Raw genomic sequence first — 24,471 nt, forward strand, 5'->3', positions numbered from 1 at the left:
GAAACAAAGGAGAATATGAATTATGATTTTTCTTTGCATCTTTGAGGGTGAATAACACCATGCCAATAATGACCAGACATGAAAAACTGCCACTGATCTCGTTCAGTACCTTCTTGAGATCATGTGTACAAAAAATCTAAGGAAATGAATAAAGGGAAGATGATTAAACAGAAGGTTCTGTAGATACAGTACTGAATTCTCCCATCCGGACCAATGCCATTTGAAATATTATTATAGAATATAGAATAGCAGGCTTATAAATTACCTTATTATAGCCAATTCGCACATATATATATATATATATATATACATATATTATATGTATGTATATTATGTATGTTATGTTAATAACGTTACGTTTTGTGGTTTATTATCCCAAATAATAGTTATTAAAAAAATGCATACAGAAGTATGAAGCTTGAAACCCCATAGAGGCTTTTTGGAAGTGTCGTTCTGAAAAATTCCAACGGAGATCTAAAGCTGTCGGTGTCCTCTACAAAATGGCAGCAAAAAAACTACAATCCCCGACGTTAAAATTTTCCACCAATGGTGACTTTCGCAAACTAAACAAGACCAAATGGAGAATGAAAATCTATCTAATAATAACACTTTAACCTATTGATTTACATATTATTCAATACATTATAAATTAGGGATGCACCGAATATTCGGCCACCGGAAATTATCGGCCGAAAATGGTTAAAAAGGGAACTTTCGGCCGAAAGGGTTTTAGCACCGAAAATATATCACCGAATGTCAAATAACAGGGTTACGTTCGTAACCTAACGTGTTGTTGTGATGACGTAATCAAAACACGGCTACAGACATAGCATGCACATTGCGCAACGTGTAACGTGAGCAGCTTGGCAGCTCTTCCTGCGTTCTACAGCCTGTGATAACTCCTCTTGTCTTGGGAGTCGCGCTGTTTCCATGTAAACTCCGCGAGCAACGCATCCAATAAATGAGTCTTTAACATGCTTTATATCCTCGCCATTACTATATGCCCGTCGTGGTTAAAAACCTTTTTAACTAACGTTAGCGTTAAGCTAGCTAACAACGCTTCCATTCCTCTTTCACTCGTCTCTCTTAAGCTACGTCATCCCCCGCTAAGAGTCACGGGAGATGTAGTAAATACAACAGTCCTTCCATGTAGGCTAGAACGCAGTGAATTATGACTCAGTAACCACTACAGTAACATCATTAAGTCTGCTATAAGCTATTCTCCCTCTCGTGTGTGTCTTTATGCAGATCTTTATGCAGTTTTAAAGCACCTTGGCTTTGTTCTGAATGCACTTTGTTGTAGTTATCCTACAGAGAAAAGAAAATGCACTTGACTTTAATGCACATTTTCTTGTATGCAAAGAGAAAATGTTTAAATTGTACAATCTTTCAGCAGTCAGTCTGGAATTAATGTATGCATTCAAAAGTGCTGAATAAATGTTTTATGGGCCCATAATAGTGATTATTATTATTAATATTATTTAAGTTAAGTTTAGCCATAATCATGTCTTTTGCCATAATCAGGTAGCAAAAAAAAAGAAAAAATATATATATATATATTTATATTAACACTTTGATCGCCAGGGTTAAATTCATAATTTACCATCCTTCGCCAGCCCTATTTAACATGGAGAAGTTCCCCTTCTTTGCAGGGCTATAACTTTTTAAATTGTATTGCTAAATTGACATTACTATGGCCCATTCAACGTCCTATATCTATTGTTCAGGCCTCAGGGTGTAGCAACGTTACACTTTTTCATTCACATATTCATACTAAAATACGGTCTAAAGTATAAGTGTTTTTATCGTTTTCTGCAGCTTTCTCCAGAACGTGATTTATAGCTCCAAATGCATTATATTGATGATGAAATACAGTTTGATAGGAATATGCGCGAGATAAAACATTTCAAATGGACGTACTTCTAGAAGTTACTACGTATGATCTGATGATGACCGGATGGGGGGGGGGTCATTTATAATTCCGTGGCCAACGTTAGATGATTCATCTAGTGTGGGTGATATGATCATTAGAGCAGTTAGTAGTGATGCACCGATGTGAAAATTGTGGCCGATACCGATAACCGATATTAATATTGCTGTTCTGGCCGATACCGATATTTACCGATGTCGATATCTCTGTATAGAAAACACTTTATGATAATCAAATAAAGAGCTATTTTCCAAAACGCATAATCTTTTTTACTTTTGTAACTTATTTTCAGAAATGACTGATATTTTGAAACTATTTAAGGCCAAAACATGTAAAAAGAAGAAAAAAAAAGATAAAAAAAAAAAAAAAAAAAAAAAAAATTATTTTTTTATATCGGCCCTATCTTGATATCGGACCGATACCGATGTGTAAAAAAACGGCCATATCGGCCGATATTATATCGGCGGCCGATATATCGTGCATCACTAGCAGTTAGTATCGAACACTTTGAAAAATAATGTTGAATCTTACCGTAGCTTGCTTGCGCCGTTGGGCGATGAGCGTGGAACAGAAATATTCCTATTATGGGATGTAGAAATATTCGATCCATTTCCAGGTTGTATAATAGTATAGACGTCCAAATCATGTTGTTTATCGAGTTATTGGTAACGGATTGCTATCCGTTGTGATCAGCTCGAGTCCTGAGACTATTACCGAGTGATCGGACCGAATTGAAATGAGCACCAGCTTTCATTTCCTGTTTCCGCCCTGGGCGATCCGCCGATCGGCCACCAGATGGCGCTCTTGTTGGAGAGTTGAGAGGGGCTCAACAGTAGATCTCAAGTCTCCGGGGGAGAAATATGATTTCGATCACAGATTTTTGAAATATTGATATCAAAGACCGAGGAAAGACGTCGTACGGCGGTTTTGGCGACCATAGTGTTAATCATTTTCGGCCTTTAGGCATTCGGTTTTCGGCCAACTGTTTCCTATTTTCGGTATTCGGTTTCGGCCAAGAATTTCCCATTCGGTGCATCCCTAGTCAAAAGCGCAAACTTAAACAAGGTTGCGTCGCAACACGGTTTTCAAAATAAAGGTCACATATACTAATACCGTAGTAGGCCTCTCAATTCTTATTAAAAAAAAAGGTCCCGGACATAAACATTAATTGGCATAGATCTCTATAAACTACCCAACACATTGATCACTTTAGGCACACCCTGAAACCAGTAACATCACAAATATGAAGCGGGTAATTACCCATAAAAATAATAAACCTTTAGGGGAGCTCCCGTAGCTCACCGCATATCTCGGCGCCATTTCTGCGTCGGGGAAAACCGTGCTCGTCACGGATCTGGGGTACACGAGTTCGATTCCCGGACCCGCCGTATTTTCTCAGAGTGTCTTCCCCTGCTCTACATCCCATTTCAACCCGTTTCTGTCGGTCATGCTTGACCAGAAAAGCGATAAACGCTAAACAATTAAGTTTAAAAAAAAATAATAATAATAATAAACCTTTCATGGGGTTATTTACAATAATAATAATTCATTTTATTTATAAAGCACTTTTCATTGTGAAACAAAGGTATGCAGAGTTTCTTGTCCTCCTGATTAATGCAATGGTGTGTGTGTTGTGATGATCTCATTCAAGGAGCACTACAAGCGCACACACACACACACACACAGTTTGTTATTTTTGTTCTATTAGTGATTTACACACTTTCCCAGTTGGTTCATTATAAAAGATACAAACCTGAAAACAAAAGCACTTAAATGTTAAATAAAAGGACCACAGTAAAGAGGCAGGAGGAACATATTTTTTTGCACTATATTGGTAAAATTGTTATTTAAAAATGTGCCCCTAAAAAATATTCTGTGCCCCTAAATTTCTCATTTAGGGGCAACTGTGCCCCTAGTGAAAAAGCTTAGCGTACAGCCCTGACGGGTGGAAGATAGGGGTGGACGGTGTGGTCTAAAATTTATATCACGGTATAATTTGAAGCATAGACGGTAACGGTATATATCACGGTATCATCGTTTTTGATAAAAAAAAAAAAATTTATATATATATATTTTTTTTATAAAATATATATATTATATAATTAGACTTGTACTGGTATTATCTGCGAGACATCGCCACCACGCAACAAGCTCCACTGTCTGTGTGTACTCTAGTAGCCTCCAGCTACGGCCAGAATTCTCCGGAGCTGCACCTGGACCTATACTCGAGTAGCCTCGAGCAGAGCTACGGCCAGGATTCTCCGGCGCTGCACCTGGACCCTATTGTATTGGTATTATAACGTTAGCAAGCCCTCAGCTCGAATACGCATCGAATCAGTGTTATAAGACATTGATATCATGAGCTATCTGTAGCTACTGCATATATAACGTTAATACAACGCCTCAGTGAATTATTTAGTTCAATGGGACATTTCGTTTTGAACGGTGAACTAACTTGTGTTAACGTGAGCTAACAGGTAGCATACACGTCTCTAGTACTAGACTTTGTGGAGCGTTTGTTGATGTCAGGAGCTATCGGTAGCTGGCCGACTAGATACCGTTCGGTTAGACAATGCCCCATCATGTATTAAACTAAAAGTGAATAGTTGACTGGGTCATTTTGTAACGGTAGCTAAGCTAACGTTAGCTCAGGGAGACGCCGACAGCTCCCGTGTCCCGTCCCACTAGACTACTAGACCCGTGTTTACATGCGTGCGGTAGGGGCTGGCACGCCCACTGCGCGAAGCCTCCTAAATAACTTTTTCCAGTTCGCACATATCTATTATCTATGACTAATTCTATCTATTTTTAGGGGCAAATGCCAGTGAAATAGTCGCGCTGTGGTTACATGACGTCATTGCTATTTTAGAGCTGCACTACCGGTTACACGGTATACTCAAAATCCATACCGTAGAGCAAATTCATACCGTTTATACCGTATACCGTTTATACCGTCCACCCCTAGTGGAAGAGGTTAATATATTGAGGTTTGGCTTAAGCCACTGGGTGGCAATACCAGTGCCAACACCCTTTCAACTGCTAAATGTCAAGGAAAGGACCTGCATCAATCCCCTATTTTCAGAGCTGGAGGGTATACATATTATAACCATAAGCCTAGCATGCTCAGAGTGAGGCAATTAAATACTGGTTCCGTGTCATTTATGGAGAATTAGTGCCCGTGGTGCTCATGGGGGTCAACTGCTGAAAACGTGAACATGTGTTGCATTTCAGTGTGCTGCAATGCAGTTTCACATACAAACAAGTAGAAACAGTGAAGGCAGAAGAACTAGGCCGAACATTCCCTGTAAAGAGAATATAAAGAGAGTATCTTGGACTCATAGCTGGTCTGCCGGGCTACTTATTAATAATAGGGATGTGAACGACACAGTTTTTTGCTAGTTGACATGTCGGAGGCATCTATTGACAAGTCGTTTTTATCGGCTTAAAAAACGCACTATATATATGGCCTAATTCACCACATAATGTATCTCGATGTAAGGTTATTACCTTAAAGGAGAGGTAGTCTATTTATTTGAGGCTGTACAACTTATTTTAATATCCTTGTTGGGCTAAAAAAAAAACTGAAAACATAAACTGTTGGTCTGGTCAGCACCACATGAAAAGAGGTACCAAGTATAGTTACACTTTTAAAAGGGGATGCATGGCGGAAGCTGAGCAGTGCGTTGTGAGCACTTACTCATCCTTATCATTGTGGAGATAGAAACAAACAAAGGCCTGTGTGCTTCGGAAAGTGGGGCTCGATTATGGCAAAAATCTTAAAGGGGAACTATCTTATAAATAGCCTTTTCCTGTGGTTTGCATTGTTTTCTAGCAATGTGGGGTTGTACCAACACTGACTAGATGTGAAATCTCTAGCTACTCCCGTTTCTTCAGTTCAGCTCAGACAAGAACCTCCCCCACTGAACCAAGCCATTCAGAATTGACTCGCTCCCTGACGTAAGTAGGTGCTGCTGATCTGCATATCTCAGCCCCATCTGTGGTTGTAGCCACCGCCGACAATCAACAATTCGCTCAACAACGGAGCGAGTGGAAATAATGTGAAAGCGGTTTCCCTGTCACCGACACTTCCTCGAGTCAAAAGAGAGAGAGAGAGAGAGAGAGAGAGAGAGAGAGAGAGAGAGGGAAAGACAGACAGATAGAGAGAGGGAGAGAGAGGCTCTCAGGTGCGACTCGTCTCGGAGCATTTACACACACTCCCGACTGCGTGTGTGTGGGGGGAAACACACGTGTTCTCGGAGCATCTCTCCTCTCTCTATCTCTATCTCTCCATCTGTCTATCCCTCTCCCTCTCTCGCTCGTTCTCCCTCTTGTATCAGGACTCGCGTCACGTAGGGGTGGGAATCACCAGTTTCATCACGATACGATACGATATCGATTCTTTGGACAACGATACGATATTTGCCGATATCACAAAGTCTGCCACGATACGATACGATTCGATTCAGGTGCCTGCGATCGATATGAGGCGATATTATGTGCCCATTTAACACAATCAGTCACATTTAGATCAACTAAAAAAAGGCTACGGAAATATCAATTGACGTTTTTATTTTTGAGCTCTTCCAGACATTTAAATGAAAAACAATCTATTGTTTTTAATACAAATAGACCTTTATATATTGAGCTTTAAACTTTAAATAAAATGTTTTGGAACTCACAACACGCAAACTAAAACCCCTTCCTCTCCCAAACTGTTCCTACAATTGTTTTATGTTGCATGATGATCATGAATACATAATCATGTTTAAATATCAACATTATCTGTCCATCCTCAGTAACACACACACAGAATGCCCCTCCCCAGTCCCCCACAGAAAGGTAGAATGCCCCCGCGGCCCCGCCCCTCCTCCTTCCCCTCTCCTCTCTCCTGTTCTCTCTCAGGGTTAGCTGCTTAGCTTAGTTAGCTTAAGCAGTCAATGTAACGTTAATTTAGATCTGCCCACACAACGTGGGCATAAAGGAATGGCGACGATGCAAAGCATGTTAGATGCATTTGACCTGTTGTGGGAAAAAACTGCACAGACTTATATCGGGTCGCAAAATAGACGCTCTGTAGCGCTGTTCTGCTGTAATGTCTACACAGAGTTTCAGACTACTGGGCGCGGGCGGATATGACTCGCGGGATTTTCTAAATAAGAGTATCGCAATATGAATAGATCTTTTTACGTTTCATTGATCCTAATTGATTATTGATAATAGATCGATATATCGATCTGGATCGATGTATCGTCCCACCCCTAGTGTCACATCAACCTGTTCATTATCATAGCGCACACTACCACACGTATTCCGATCCGTGCAATAATATTCACAGGGTATATATTGTCAAACAAGAGTACTTGATTAGAAATACGAAACAATGATTTTTTTGGAAGAAAACCTTACAGATGTGTTCCATAGACTCACAGGAATTGTGTAAAATTACCCAAATAGTGAAAGAAATAGTAAGATAGTTCCCCTTTAAACATGATTATTTTGACTGATATTGAAATCACGAATATTAAACAAGATTACTCGTTGATTTGAGACCATCACATGACAATATAGCGCAGGCTGCGATATATTGTGATAGCACAGCTAAGGGTTGTCTGCCCGACATGAACGACGCCCCTTGTGTGATACAGTATAATAACAATATACGATGGCCTGTCTCTGGGATATTGCTTAATTATAAAGTGGTTATCTCAGACATCAGTAATACGCTCCGGGGACAGAAGTGGCCACGCTCGAGCCTACAGCTCAGCACTAATTGGGTCTTCCACTCAAGAATATAAAGGAACAAGTCCGTCGTCAGAGAGAGGGAGGTTGGGAAAAGGGTAAACCAGTTTATTATATCGACCCTTAGTAAAATTCTGTCATTTTCTAGGTCTTATTCTTCCTTTGAGATGCATGGTGGAAGCTGAGCAGTGCATTGTATGCACTTACTTATCCTTATCATTGTGGGGATAGAAACGGACAAAAGCCTAACTGACATCCAGTTCATTAGACATTACTCATCTAAGCCAAGTGTGAAGTTAAACTGTTCAACTCTTCCTACACATTTAAGTAGAGCAAGTGGGACTCATCTGGCTGTGTACAAATCAGCATATCATGAGAAGTGGTTCTCTACGACAGAGCAGCTTCTCCAACTATCAGTCATTATGACCCAACACAGGGCTGAGGGGTTCCTCACGTGGTAGGAAATGGAGCACTCGTATGTTTTAATGAGCCTTTCCAGGGCAAGACTTTTTCTCTAAAGTTCAGGGCCCATGCTGAAAAATATTAATAACCGCAATTCTAGAATCAGTTTGCATTTTGACAATGAATGAGATCATATGGACAATAATGACCCAGCAGTAATCCTAGAAGCCCAACACTCCTATTCTGATTCATTAGGCGTATGCATTCATTCATAGTTTATGATAACAATCCTGACAGTGGGTAATATATAACCACAGGCCCTACAGAACACACAAGGGGCTGCATGTTGGATGCCCATTAGGGCTGTAGAAATTGGCCTACAATGACATTCGACTATTCCTTCTAAAAGAAACACATATAGGTTTGAACCATTCGAATATCTATTATTGTGCATTATGTAAACATGCACCCCCCCCCCCTCTTTCTCAGTGCGTGAGGAGAAAGTGCTAGATTGAGATGGGGCTTTCTCTCGGAGGCGGAGCGAGATCAAATTAATGAAAGTTTACGGCATGTAGAACGGACATTCATACACAGCAACGCGCCTCCGAACAAGGTGTGAAAACTGAAATGAAATCTTGAAATAGTAATCAAACCATTAGGGGCCTGCATGACGCTTCCGTCTCATTCATTACTCAATATCTAGAAGTTTTATCCTGAGGGATGATTTACAATGAAAGTGCTAAAAAGGAAAAGTAGGCTACTTACATTCTTGAGGCTAGAACTCCCAATAGTGTTTGCATAAAAAAGAAGGTAGGCCAGGCCAGCTCTAGTTTACATAGCTTTTGGGCTGGGCGATAAAACGATAACGATAACTATCGCGATAAATTATTTCCTCGAAATAAACATGAAACGTGGTCGCAAAGTTTCGATATATAGATTTTCCAAGCTTGGCTCCGTTCAGCCTCGGCTCAGCTCACTCACTAACAACAACCAACCTTACGTGATGACGTGCTACGCACAACAGCTAACAACCAATCAGTGAAGGAGATGGCCGAGATCGACGGAGACCCGGAAGGAGACCCAGAGCGGTAGGACTCACTGACACTCAACAACAAGGCTTGCTAGGCTAATTAGCTTGCACGGCGTTGTTTTATATATTTACGTGCCGAGTATGTGTGTGTGGTGAATTCTGAGGCCACGTTTATAGTAGTGGGGGTATACAGTGGTAGTCGTTTCAATATATTGTGGCGGAAGAGAGTATTTTAGTGTGATATTTAGCACATTGTCATGGAATACACCGCGTAGAAGCAACAGGCTGGCTAGGTTAACTAGCTTGCACGGCACTGTTTTATATATTTACGTGCCGAGTATGTGTGTGTTTTGAATTCTGAGGCCACGTTTATAGTAGTGGGGGTATACAGTGGTAGTCGTTTCAATATATTGTGGCGGAAGAGAGTATTTTAGTGTGATATTTAGCACATTGTCATGGAATACACCGCGTAGAAGCAACAGGCTGGCTAGGTTAACTAGCTTGCACGGCACTGTTTTATATATTTACGTGCCGAGTATGTGTGTGTTTTGAATTCTGAGGCCACGTTTATAATAGTGTGGGAGTGGACGTCGTTTCAATATATTGTGGCGGAAGAGAGTATTTTAGTGTCATATTTATTGTCATGAGATACTCCGCTTGTCGGCTAACTGCTAACGTGCGAGGACTGATGACGACATCAACTCGACTTGAGACATTCGCAGCAGCATATTAGAAGTTAATTAAACTTGACAGACATTATATCGACGATAATTATCGATATCGAATTATATGAAAATAATTTTATAATTTTATCGCGATAACGTTTTTGGTCATATCGCCCAGCCCAAGCTTGCATACAACTTTGTCTCGAGGTTCCACAAGTTGATCAAAATCCGGCAAAACAGGGCTTTTAGATTCATCAGAGTGCAAATCACTGTCAAATCACAACTCTCTGCCAACACACCATGCGGTTGTTGTGGTTGTTACTACTAACACATTCTTCAGCTCAATGAAAGTGATGTTGCGTTTCTCTCCTGTTCATCATGCAGCACATTCAGGGCAGGCCCACGCACGAAGTTGAGAGGAAGACAAATGTATGTTGTTGTTTTTTTACAATTTGATATTAATTTGAATATAGAATATTCGTTGACAGCCCTAATGCCCATTAGATTTGAACACTAATGTTTACTGAGCTTTGGTCCCTGGACGAGAATTAATTTAATACAATCTGAAAAGATTAAGAACCCTTGGGGCGGAATCCACAAAGAATGGTTTGAGCGAAGCTAATTGCACCCACGGATTCTGCTCCGTCTTTGCGAGCTATCCACTAAAGGACATTGCGCGGATGATACCAGCGTTGACACGCCCATTATTTTTCCTGATCTGCTCGCGGGAGTCGCGGAGCAGATATCAGTCCAGATTTCATTGTTTTCCACAGGACCATTATGCATATTCTTAAATTGACTGGCGCATACCACGGTACTCTGTTGCGTGTGACGTTTTCCCAGAGAAGACTGCTTTTATTGAAGTATGCAACTATACAGAGAGATAAAAATAAAATAAAAAATTGTATCCACTTTTTTCTGCGTTTTTCTCCCATCCCAATTTCCTCTCGTGCCAATTCTCCCTCCCCTGTCTTGATCGTTGCTCGCATGTGCCCCCCACTGGTCGGTCGTAGGGAGGGTAGATAGATACTATCGCATGTCCATAAAGAACATAATTTAAAACTATTTTGATGCCTCAAAATTATGTTTTGGTTTGATTTATGATTATGTAAGATGCTTATGATACAATCATTCTAAGGAGTATGTGTGTAATAAATTTGTTTTGTACACTAATTGCAAGTTATGCATATCTTTGTGAGGTTACTGTTTTATAATTTACATTACATTGAAAAGATACAAAGATATATTTTTGAAAGCTGGATTTTCTAATACAGAAGAGGTATTATTTAGAACATTAATACATATTTTCTTTGTATTTATTTTGTCCAGTAAGACTTGAAAATAGCTTTATTAAGTTGTAAAGCCAAGCTATATTCGATTTCATAATTATATTATATGCTATTGTGCTTAACTTAGTTCATATTTCATTTTATATTACACCACCTCTTTATTGTGATTATAACCTAAGCCTGTATAATAATAATAAATATAATAATAATAATAATAATAATAATAATAATAATAATAATAATAATAATAATAATAATAATAATAATAATAAAGGGCGGCTACGTGGCGTAGTGGGCAAGGCGCTCGCCACAAAATGCTGGAGACGCTGGGCTCGTCAGTTCGAGCCCAGCGCTCCACATTTGCTTTCAGTTTAGCTGGTCGTCCGTACTAATACACATTGGCCGTATTAGGGGGTGGGAAACTGATGGGTGGGGATCGGGCGTTGTGGACAGCGACTCCTACAGGTCGGTTGGTGCGCCTGCGCAGTAGAATCAGGAAGTGTCGGGGGCAGCGTGAGCCTCCCACGCGTTACTCCTCGCCACTGAGAGATCGAGCTGCGCAGGTGAAAAGATGAGACTGCTGTTACCTCAAGTACCGGAGGGGACTTGTGCTATGTATGACTTAGTCCACATTGCAGCCGGCTTGTGGGAGGCAAGAAACAGCGTCCGTGACAGGGGAGGGTTGAATTGGATGATACGAAATTGGGATGGGAGAAAATATAGAAAAAATGGGAGAAAAAGTGGATAAAAAAATAATAATAATAATAATAATAATAAATTGACATTCCCTAATAGATAGTGTTTACGTAAATGAAAATGTATGCGTCTGATATGGATATTATTATTAGAAGATTGTATAATTGGTTGATATGAACATAGATAATGTCAGGGCTGTACGCTAAGCTTTTTCACTAGGGGCACACTTGCCCCTAAATGAGAAATTTAGGGGCAAAGAATATTTTTTAGGGGCAAATTTTTAAATAACTATTTTACCATTATAGTAGGGCTGGGCGATATGGCCTCTAAATGATATTGCGATATTTTTTGGCCATATCACGATACACAATATATATCGCAATATTTTGACATTTCCTAAAGCACTTAAAAATGCTTGATTTAACCCTTTGATGCATACAGTCACGCCAATATGATGATTATAATAAGTCCCTGCAACATATGTTTGCATTATTAAACCATGAAGATGCTTTAAAAAATTATTTAATGAAAATGTACTAAGAGTAGTCTACTGACACACTAATAAAAAAAATTATTTACATCTAAGACTATTTATATAAAAACTCTTGGGTGCCCTTTTTTTGCACAGTACTGTGTTTTCTATCCACTTTAGCCAAACACACACACACACATATATATATATATATATACTACTGTGAGAAAATAATAATTACACACAAAGGGATAATGGCTTATAGCAGACTTAATGATTTTAGAATATTTCAGATAATGAAATTAAATGTTTATCATCAACTATCCAGTTAGTATTTATACTGTCTGTAACGTTTGGCTACTTTAAATCATTGAATGTAGAGAGAGAGCGAGAGAGAGAGAGGGGGCGAGAACGCACAAGAGAGCCAGCCCCCCCCCCCCCCCCCCGGGTTTTGTTCTAGGTTCGCGTTTTAATCGTCTAAGCTGCCGTAGGTGATGACGTCACACTCGAATGTAAACAGGAAGAGTCTAACACGGAGATGGAAAGTCACAGTGGATGATATACAGAAACGAATAACTAATAAATATGAAGTTATGTTTAAACTTCTGTTGTCAAGCGTTGTCACTTGTCAATATAACCCACCCCCTTTCCTCACTTTTCCACCGTCCCTGCTTCACTCGGGACCACCAGCTAATGTTAGCCTATAGCTCCGCCGTCCCTGCTTCACTCGGGACCACCAGCTAACGTTAGCCCATTGCTCGTGTCAATTAAATTGCATGTTATTAAATGTCCGCGCTGGTCTGTCTAATGAAATTACAACCGCAACATTATGTCGCCTGTACAGCCCTGGTTGTAGGCTAATGTTAGTGTAGTGAAATGCGAATGAAGGGGTGAAATCACTATTCGCAAGCTTGCGAGTAGATATAATTTTTCATTCGCACCGGCCAAATTAGGGGGCAATTTGCGACGATCTCGTCGCAGCGTACAGGCCTGAATGTATGTAAAAGCTAAATAGTATATTATGCTGTATTGTATTATGAATTAATTATGAGTAGGTATTGTTGTATTGTATTATGAATTGATTAGGAGTATGTATTGTTGCATTGTATTGTGAATTTGATGAGTATTTATTGTTGTTTTAATTGCACGTGCTACAGCAACATCGGTCTGTGCAAGGAATGGATTTACTTCAGTAGCACTGGATAGGCATTCGGTTCATAATATCGATACTCTTATTTTGAAAATCCTGTGGCAGGTCTCATTTCCGCCCAAGCGCAGCTCCGGCCATATATCTATGGCTCTGGCAGCTAACAACGTTCGGTTCATATCGATACTCTTATTTTGAAAATCCTGTGGCAAGTCTCAGTCATTTCCTCCCAAGCGCAGCTGACCTCTGACGGCAGCCCAACAACAATTTTGCGACCAGGAAATAAGTCCCTGCCTGTTTTTCCCCGCAACGCTTCCAATGCATCTTACATGCTTTCAGGGCTCCAGACTAACTTCTTACATTGGTTGCACCAGTGCGCCTAACTTCATTTAGGTGCACCAGCACATAATTTAGGTGCACCCAAAAATTTCCACTGCGCCTTTTGCCGCTGCAATAATACATTTTAAGCGTTACCATTACCTTTTTTGTCAGTTTCCATACACATTAGTAATTTCTTAAGATGTTATGTAAATTATTGTAAAAAATAACATTGTATTAAATTCAGCTCAGCTCCAGTTAGAGCTGTCCCAAGCCTGTTTTTGGGATTCGAACATTCGCCAGGGTTTTTCGAACGGATGTTCGAACCATCGTTTTTAATCATGCAAACAATTTGCTCCTAAATAGGGAGGTGTAGTCTGACTTCACTTTGGACCGCCTGCGAGGTCCACCCGTATAGGGATTTATCTTTGGGAAAATGGATTATCGGCTATTGTAACTATTCTATTAGTAGAGCCATATGAAATCTGTTTAATTTTTTTCCAAATTCCATTTAATTTTTTTCCAAATTCCGTTTTTTCCATTTTAATATTTCAGAATTCTGTATTTTGCTTTGTACGCTCATTTTACCATCAGAAATAGTGTCTAATAAGTGGGAATTAATAAATGTCCACAATTTAATAAGATATGTAACAGTCCATTTAATAGGGCTGTCTTAAATACTTCGAAGCTTCGTTCGATGGGCATGGGATCGATGGGCTAATGCCCCCCCCCCCCCCCCCCCCCCAAGTGCTCCCTCTCTCTCCATCTCTCTCTCCCTCTCTCCCTCCAGAGCGCACGCAGAGGCGTCGGGCCCCACTCCGCCTCGCAGCATGAGGAAGTGGCTTCCACTCGCTGTCTAGTCTAGGTAGAATGGGGGCGGGCATTAGCTCCAACCACATCCAACACAACCAGCATCACTGTGCGCTACCCAGCGTCCGAATGACGTGACTCAGTCGTTCAAATCAAAATGGCCTGATTTACTGGAGGAGGAAAGGGGCTGAGCTGAATCAGAGCAATCCGCCAATATGGTATTTAGACACTAAAACACATTGATACGAACTCCTATTACTATAATACAATGCTAGAGACTGAAAAATGACATTTATAGTACATGTCACCTTTAAAAAAATAAAAATAAAAAATGTTACAGTTGATTCCATTTTTATTGCTCAATTCCGCGATTCCGTCCGCGATTCCGTGAACGCGGATTCCATATGGCTCTAGGCTCTACTATCTGTGTGTGTGTCTCGCTCTCTCTCCTTCTCCCTCTCTACATCTCTCTCTCCTGAACCTATTTAATTCAAAAGGAAGACATTGATGGACAGTAGCTATAGTATAAATTATAGCTCAGTTGTAGCTGTAACAGAATAATTGTATTAACTATTATTCAATAGCGTTTCAATTATAATGAATTAAATAATTGTATAAAGAATTTTCAATGTTCTGTCATCTAATAATATATATAGATTGTCTGTACCCACAACATCATTGCCTTTCCTATCTGTATCAAAGTCAAAATGTTGGTATCATAACAACACTACAACATACAAAAGCAGCTTGACAACCGATATCCTTTGCGTCTAGTAGGCATTGGCCAATTTGTGATTTTGGTGGTATGTGCTATTTGCACAGATGTTTAGCCCTTGAATGAATGAATGAATGAATGAATGAATGAATGAATGAATGAATGAATGAATGAATGAATGAAAACTTTATTTAACAGATTGCAGAATGGGTACAATACAGTACGGCTCAATACACACAATTGTTAATGCAGACCAGAGAAAGACTTTCATCTTGTTTACATCAGGGTCCCCCATTTTCAATTCATAGTGTGCACACGCACAGTATAATATGCAGCATGTGATAAATATTTTTTTTTATCAAAGTAAAAATGTTGGTATTGTGACAACACTACAACATATAAAAGCAGCTTGACAACCGATATCCTTTGCGTCTAGTAGTCATGGGCCAATGTGTGATTTTGGTGGTTTGTGCTATTTGCACAGATGTTTGGCCCTTAGTATGCACACTCACAGTATAATATGCATGTAATAAATAGTTTGTTAATAAACTGTGTTACTTGAACAATTTTCACTGTGCTGCTAAATTTTTATTTAGATTTTATTTAGGAGCACATGTGCTCCTTGGGAAAAAGGTTAGCGTAGAGCCCTATATATGGAGACATTAATATTACGTTATCAAACATAGGGACGAAGACTGTAAAAATAAACACAGCGCTTTGCGCCACCAAGACAGCCGCAGCCACAAAATGGCATATGGTAAGTGTCGACAATGTTTTATAATCTTTTTTTTTTAGATTAATCACTTTATTCAAATGGAGGATTTCGTTTTTTTTTTTTTTTTTTTTTATTGCAAAACAAAATTATTAAAAGTCAGTACTCAACACACAATGCATAATGAAACTAACAATTAAGATGGCTAAAATGACATGCAAGCACAGAAACAGAAAGCAAAAAAAATATATAATAATACTTTACCGTATACAGTGTATATCCAACGAAATTACCATGTAATTTATCATAAAAATTCAGTGCCCCCGAAATACAAAAAAAGTATATATTAAAAATAAATTAACACTTTGATTGCCTAAGGCTAAATTCATGATATACCATCCCTTGCCAGCTCTATTTGTCTATGGAGAAGTTCCCCTTCTTTGCAGGGCTATAACTTTTTAAATTCTATTGCTAGATTGCCATTATTAGGGCCTATTCAAGGTCCTATATGTATTGTTCATGGTGTATGAACGTTAAACTTTTTCATTCACATATTCATACTAAAATATGATCTAAAGTATAAGTATGTTTTCATCTCTTTCTGCAGCTTTCTCCAGAACGTGATTTATAGCCCCAAATGCATTATATTGATGATCAAATACAGTTTGGTAGCGATCGGTGCCAGATGAAAAATTTCAAATGGACGTGCTTCTAGAAGTTTCTACGTATCATCTGATGATGACCGGATGGGCGGGGGATCGTTTATAATTCCGTGGGCAACGTTATACCATTCATCTAATGTGGGTCAAATGTTCATCATAGCAGTTAGTGTCGAACACGGTAATACTACACGCTAAAACTCACCCCAGTCTCCGCGGGCCGTTGGGCGATCAGCGTGGGGTAGACAGTTTTCCATTATGGGATGTCGAAATACCCGGTCCATTTCCAGGTTGTATAATAGTATATACGTCCAAATCATGTTGTTTATCTAGTTATTGGCAACGGATCGCTATGTATTGTGTCGAGCTCGAGTCCCGGGACCTATAGAGAGTGCCCGGAAGTAATATGGGTGATCACCACTTCATCCACATGACTTCCTGTTTGGCGCTTCTGCCGATCGGCCACTAGATGGCGCTCTTGAACCGCTAGAGGATTGAGAGGAGCTCAGAACTGTGTGTGAAGGCTGCAGAGGGGAAATATGATTCCGATCACAGATTTTTGAAATATTGATATTAAAGACGAGTTAGGGCGTCCTCTGCAACTATAGCATGGCTAGGAAAGACGCCTAAACACGTTTTCGGCACTTAAAGTGTTAAGGGGGGGGGGGGGGGGGGGGGGCAAAAATAGCCATGGGGGAAAAAAAGTTTATTTCTAACCCTGGCGTCGATTAAATAGGTCCGGGCGGATTTTTCCTAGTCGGGCATGACGAGCGCTTATAACGCATGGATTTATAAGAATCAAACACTCCCGATTCATGTTCTTTGGTGGATTATGTTATGGACACGATCGACATCAATACTTGGAATGGCGATCAGATAATTGGAATATTCTTTTTGGGGTACATCCTAGTCAAGGTAAGGGCTATATTGTATCAATCTTGCGTTGATCCAATAATTCCTTCATTGCGATCGGAGTGTATGTGTGTATACATGTACTGTGTAACGTATTCCGTTGGTGACGATCAAAGCATAAAAAAAACGACATACATAATAAATACAATAAATACAACGACAAACATAATACCGATAATATAGATTTTATTTCGAAACGGTAGCGTATACAGGCGAGAGAAACGGCAGGTTTTTAGTTAAATGCACGTATTGCTGCATAGCATAGTTTTCTGGGATTAGACAGGATTACTCTAAAACTATACTCATATTCACCACGGTATAAAACGGGAATGTTGGATGCATTTTTTTTTCTTTTTCACAAATTGAACGATAGATACTCGATGTCAAATGGGCAATAGTATTATATCCATAGCTATGATATATAATAGTTTTAGCCCTGCAAACACAGCCACGTATTCCTATACATTAAAGCGTTGGCCTTTCAACTACACAGTAAATAGCGCCCTCTGACGCTGAATGAGTTAATGTGGTATTTTAGACCATGTTCATCATTCTCAACGATTTGTCAAAAAAAATTAAATGTTGTACCAAATCTGTGTAACAAAATGGTATCAACCCAGACATTGCTGTGACAACTTGACATACCGTACTTAAGCGTGGGAATGGCCATCATAATGTTCTAAGCCCTTATACACTCTTAACTAAATCTAAGATAAGATATTGATCCCCTTGGTGAAATCTGAAGTCGCTTAACAAAAAATGTATGTTTATTACAGATTTCAGTTTTCAGATGACGTACACCACTTCCATGTGGCATCTAGGCTGTTGACCTGCTATCTCGCCCACTAAAAAGGGACAAAACATGGTCTATGGTGGGTCTCTAAGGGTTAACGCTATCTGATCCATTTTACAATTTATGAAAGAACACTTCATGCCATGGTCATATATTAACTGTCAGTGTGTGTGCGAATCATTCCATTGATAATGGGGGTTAAGAAAGACAACAGATGGATATATGGTCCGGGGAAACTTTTAGATGCAACCAGGTCCGCCATATGAATCCATCAGTCTCGTCAGCCTCTCTGGCACGCAGCAGCTTTACTACTACTACTAACCAGACAGCTATGGGGGACCCTGATAAACAAGACGAAAGTCTTTCTCTGGTCTGCATCCCCTTAACAATTGTATGTATTGAGCTGTACTGTACTGTACCCATTCTGCAATCTGTTAATAAAGTTTTCAATCAATCAGCTAGCCCTGCTGTATGGGAGACGAAATAATCTCAGCATCTAGAAGGTCGCTAGCTTGGCCACCGTCCGCTACTTAGCAAATCAGATATAGACCAACCGGCATAAACAAGCACAACGTCATTTCAATAGCATAGCGTTATATCCAGTTCCCTTTACAGTGTTGGTAAATAAGTCCACGTCGTAGAGGAGCTTCCCAGCGAGGACACAAGTGGAAGAAGCCCCGACACACTGTCAACTGGCGTCCGAGTCCAGCTAGCTGCTGCTCCTAGCTCAGCGAGGCTATGTGTGGCTTCTCCTCACCTCAGTGCTGCTGCACGCAAACAAAACGGGCTTCAAGTTTTTTGAGATGATGTGGCGAAACGTAAAAAACATGTATTCGGCGCATTACTTACCGGTGTTCCCGTTTTCAAAGCACTGCAATCCAAACTGGGTGAGACTTGATGAAAGGCATTAATTTTAAGAGAGTAAAAAATAAAAGTGTAGTTTACAGCATCGCTCGCGGATCCGCCATCTTCGTTCTGCACTCGATGCGTTCGGCTGGAACTCCGGAGTGAACCAACTCCACCAGGAGGGAGATGTGGTCACAGTGTGCGCCACTAAATAGTTGAGCTAAAGGTGTATTTTCCCCAACTAGAGACAATGGGATGATGGCGTACTATAGCCAGCTTTGAAATATATTGTACTTTTTATGGCATCTCACAAGAGCACGTTGCCGAACATAATTATAGTCTCTGTACCCCCACCATCACCTGTAGATGTGACGTTACCCTGGTCCCACAGAGAGGACCCTGGAGCCCAGGTGTAGTTTCTAGTGGCGAGCTTTGCAGACGTTGCTGCTTGGGTCGATTCTAAGTTAATATATTAACATAATATATAGCCTACCCATCCACAATCAGTGTAATCTGCTTAGGCACAACTCTGGTGGTGCACGGTTATTATGATAATATATAAATATATCAGCAGACATACGAATAGATCCGCAATTAAGCATCAATTGAGGTTTGATTGATTGATTGATAAGTTTATTAACAGATTGCAGAATGGGTACAGTACAGTACAGCTCAATACATACAATTGTTAAGGGGATGCAGACCAGAGAAAGACTTTCGACTTGTTTACATCAGGGTCCCCCATTTTCAGGTGCCGTTAGGTTTATATGAAACAGGTGGCCGGTAAGCCCGGCAAAAGTTGAGGTTGTGAAGTTATCTATTATAGGAAATCAAGCATAATGTCGCTAACGACGTTAGATGCTAGATCCCACGGGCCGGAAGATGTTTACATTTTTTTAGGTAGTGTGGGAGTACAGGTTAGTGTTGAGTTTATAAACAACTTTTATGGTTCGAATTCTGACTATTTACGGCTTTGCAGCTTGGTCAAAAACGGACGACTCCCAATAAAACGCCGATGATCCCATGAAGAACGGGTTGACTGTGACTGATGTGATTCATTCACAGACCCAACAGTTGCTTCGTGTCAAAGAACCGGCTCGGTCTATAAATGACCCTAGAGCGCCTCTTGGTGGTGTTGTATCATATTAGGGTGGGTCTTCAAACTATGATATTCAACATCATTCAATTCCTATGGGTATGGATGGAGCACTGCACTGCAGATGGTGTAGCGAGTTGAAGTGGGAATGCTGCTAATGATGATATGGATATTGCGACCCCGCCCTCTTACAAAATCTATTAAAATTTGCCTGCAATATTATTCTATTTATAGTATTCTCATGGTGCATTTTGTCATACAATATGGCACAATGCCACGGCTCATTGGCCACGGACACGGCTCATTCAATGATAATTACCTATTTTATTACAATCACCTGTTGTTTGCGACCAAGAGGTCTGCAATTTAATAAAGCTATGAATTGAATACCCAGATTAATGGACTGCTAGGCTCTGTGTACCTTCATATTTTATTCCCTCAAGTACATACTGAATCAACCTGTGTCAACGACGTGCTTTCATGGAAATCTCGGTCCATAACGATGGGAAGGCGATGTCAGTAGTTTGCATATAGAACACTTTAAAGCACAAGTGGCAGTGTCCAATACAGGTGTACTGTACTTGCCAATAACAATTTAGCTCATGAGATCATGTGAGGACGCCCCCACACTCGCCACAGCATACAGAAAAATGTATCTCAGCGAGGTAGTGTTTTGAATAATCTTTATTAAGTAAACTCTACATTTCAGTATTGCTTTATCTGTTTTTTATTCTTTTATCTTTATTCTAAATTACAACCTCTTGCAATCAGCACAGTTTATATATATATATAATTTTTTTTTTTCAACCAAGCTACACTTTTGAGGAATACAAAAATATCACAGTACATTTTCTACTAGTCACTCATCACCATGTGAGGTCCAGAGCAAAGTTAAAGAGATGTGGGGTTTGAGACACAATATACCTGGCAATGGCCACCTGAACAGAAAGTCACCATCTCTTTTGGAGTAAACACCAGTTGGAAACCTTAGAACTTAGCCAACAAACTAGCACCGCAGGGAACACACCATTATGCAAATATCAGGTCAGCTCATCCATAATAATGTGGTTCTGATGGCCCGGATCGATTGTTTGGACTGGTATTTAAATGAGCCTGCTCTCTTCGACTCGCTAGACTCTCAAAGAGCCAGTGAGTTTGGTCCTGCCAGTCTCTCGTATTCCCGAATGCCGCCCCCGCCCCCCCCCCATATCTCCAACGGCTGAAATGGAGAAAAGGAACCCAACACAACACTCACGTTTAATATTCTCTCGCTCTTTTCCCATTCCTCTCTGCATACAGGTTATATTCAATACAAAATATATAAAAAACACTCAAGAATCCTCACCCGTACTTAGGTTTTCCATATTAAACTTGTTTTCTTCTTTTCTTTTTCTTTTTTAGTTTCAACAAACGCATGTTTTTTTTTAAGTAAATCTTTTTTTATTTGTTTTTGTATTTGTATATTTTTTTTACACCGTCAGAATAGCTAAAATTCAGATCCGTAGTGACACGTTTCAGGGGGTGGCCTCACACCCCACCACCCCAGGACAGAGGAATGTTGCAGTATGAATCTGACTCGCTCAGTGGTTTCATTAAAAAGAAAGAACCAACTAACAATGTCCACAAAAATAAAATGACAACTTTTTAGAGAGAAAACAGAGAGACACCCCCCAAGTGAAACCGCAGAGTGTCACGGTAGTTAAGGAGGCAACTGGGGAAGAAATGTGAAGGAGAGCAGGAAGGAAGGAATACACTTTAGTTACACAAGAGTTACACAAACATGAACCATGGTAAAATAAGGGAATACGGGAGATGAAGTTCAGTCTACAGATGGAGACGGGAGGAGATGTAAGCTGATCTGCTTTTCCCTCTGAACTCCCGCGTGGACACAACGCATTCACACACACACACCGATGACATTTAAAAAGGAAGTCTCGGGTCGGGGGATGTGGGGGTTGATTGTGCTGCCTGTGTGCTGTGTCTGGTGTGTGCACATAAACGGAGGAAAGAGATCGTGGCAGAGGGGAGGGCGAGTAGATGACGTCAGAGAGAGCGAGAACCTCTGAGACACAGTGATGCAGCAGCAGAGATGGACCGAATGTAGGATGCTCTGCTCCAGCTACTCCCACACCCTCTCTCTTTCCCTCTCCCACTCCGCACCCACCCCAGTCCCCGTCCCTTGCCCTAGGCCCAGGCTCAGTCATGGGGAGAAGGTGGCCATCTCCAGGGAGATGCGCTGCCATAGCTCCTTGGTCTGCTTGCCCCGCTTCAGGTTCTGCAGCACGTCGTTGAACTGCATCATACCCACAGGTGTCAGGCAGAAGGCCCCCCGTGCGCTGCGGATGATGTTCACAAAGTCGTCGTAGTCGGCCGGTGTCAGGTGGATCAACCGGTGGTGGATATACTGCAGAGAGAGACAGAAAGCAAGAGTCAAAAGGTAATTTATTTATGAGGATGTAACCTCATGAGAGAGCAGTAAAAGGCCAATAGGGTACAAGGGTGCATCAGCGATGCCTGAGAGCTGTAGGAATGCACAGTTTGTCTAGACACGTTTACCCCTGCCAGGGAACATACAGTAGTGCTTACCTAAACACGTTTACCCCTACCAGGGAACATACAGTAGAGCTTACCTAAACACGTTTACCCCTGCCAGGGAACATAGAGCTTGTCAGACACGTTTAACCCTGCCAGGGAACATAGAGCTTGTTTGGACATGTTTACCCCTGCCAGGGAACATACAGTAGAGCTTACCTAAACACGTTTAACCCTGCCAGGGAACATAGAGCTTGTCAGACACGTTTAACCCTGCCAGGGAACATAGAGCTTGTTTGGACATGTTTACCCCTGCCAGGGAACATACAGTAGAGCTTACCTAAACACGTTTAACCCTGCCAGGGAATGTAGAGCTTGTCACACGTTTAACCCTGCCAGGGAAGGTAGAGCTTGTTTGGACACGTTTACCCCTGCCAGGGAATGTAGAGCTTGTCTAGACACAATTAACCCTGCCAGGGAACATAGAGCTTGTTTGGACATGTTTACCCCTGCCAGGGAACATACAGTAGAGCTTACCTAAACACGTTTAACCCTGCCAGGGAATGTAGAGCTTGTCACACGTTTAACCCTGCCAGGGAAGGTAGAGCTTGTTTGGACATGTTTAACCCTGCCAGGGAATGTAGAGCTTGTCTAGACACAATTAACCCTGCCAGGGAACATAGAGCTTGTCTAGACATGTTTAACCCTGCCAGGGAACATAGAGCTTGTTTGGACATGTTTAACCCTGCCAGGGAACATAGAGCTTGTTTGGACATGTTTAACCCTGCCAGGGAAGAGATGCCTCGTGTTGGACCCCATTCCCCCAGCTATGTTTAAAAATGGATGATTTCTCTCATTTAAACCCAAGTCTAGACAGATTCTAAAAAAAAAAAGAAACGTTATTCCAATGCCATTCCTTTTCATCATCCATCCTTTCATCACCAGGCTGATTAAAATAACTCAGAGCTTTGTCTTTTGATTCCCAGCCTCCGGGCTGGTGCTTAATTCCTGCCTCTGAGAAAATATGGTCTCATAATAAGGTCAAATTGCTCAATTATTAATATGAATAGGATATGAACGTGGAGTCTGGGGTCAATTAAAATGTATCAATGCTTTAGTTAATGGGGAATGATTAAAAGAGACTAGATGCTTGTGCCCTGTGGTTCTCCTGCGCTGCTCCTGTCAGACAATATTAATGTCGAGCTATACTAACAAGGGAATTTAGACATTGAAGAGTGTCACGCCCTTCCAAACAGTCAAGCATCTTTATAGTGTCTAGTGAACGGAAGGCCACACCTTCAGCCTACGGAGAGTTGGGTGTGCTCAGAGAGGGTGACCTAAAACACTTGTGCTGCATTCATTCATGGTCGCAGGTGGTAAGTGGGAAATGTGTCGTCTCTGACCTATGTATGTTCGAGCTACAAAATCGGAAAAACATGGATGATCAAACATTTTGACAATTCTTTCGTATAATTTGTCTTGCATGAACTACAACTCACAAAGACAGTTTATAATGACATATAGCTAATATACTTAGCGATATTCGACATACCACAGCTTCTCGTACAGGTTGCATCGGAAAAAATATAGGATGAATACAGACAATTCTAGGGTATTTTATATTGATTTCAGTGAACTTGGCTTAGAAAAATAGTTCCTTAAGATGTCTTGTTGCTATGGAATTTCAAATGGAGTAGCTATCAACCAG

The 24,471-nt window shown here is 40.7% G+C and overlaps 1 protein-coding gene across 1 annotated transcript in view; it reads right to left on the reverse strand.

The window, feature by feature from the left end:
• Positions 1 to 22,286: 22,286 nt before the first annotated feature.
• zswim8 (zinc finger, SWIM-type containing 8) overlaps positions 22,287 to 24,471 on the reverse strand; it is a 204,645-nt gene continuing 202,460 nt past the window's right edge. The window contains exon 26 of the mRNA XM_084322223.1: positions 22,287 to 22,635. Within this exon, the coding sequence (XP_084178349.1) occupies positions 22,432 to 22,635 (204 nt within the window). The 3' untranslated portion in view covers positions 22,287 to 22,431. The remainder of the gene's footprint in view (positions 22,636 to 24,471) is intronic.

Source organism: Notolepis coatsorum (assembly GCF_963971535.1).
Source record: "Notolepis coatsorum genome assembly, chromosome: 9".
In the NCBI taxonomy this organism is placed as follows: domain Eukaryota; kingdom Metazoa; phylum Chordata; class Actinopteri; order Aulopiformes; family Paralepididae; genus Notolepis; species Notolepis coatsorum.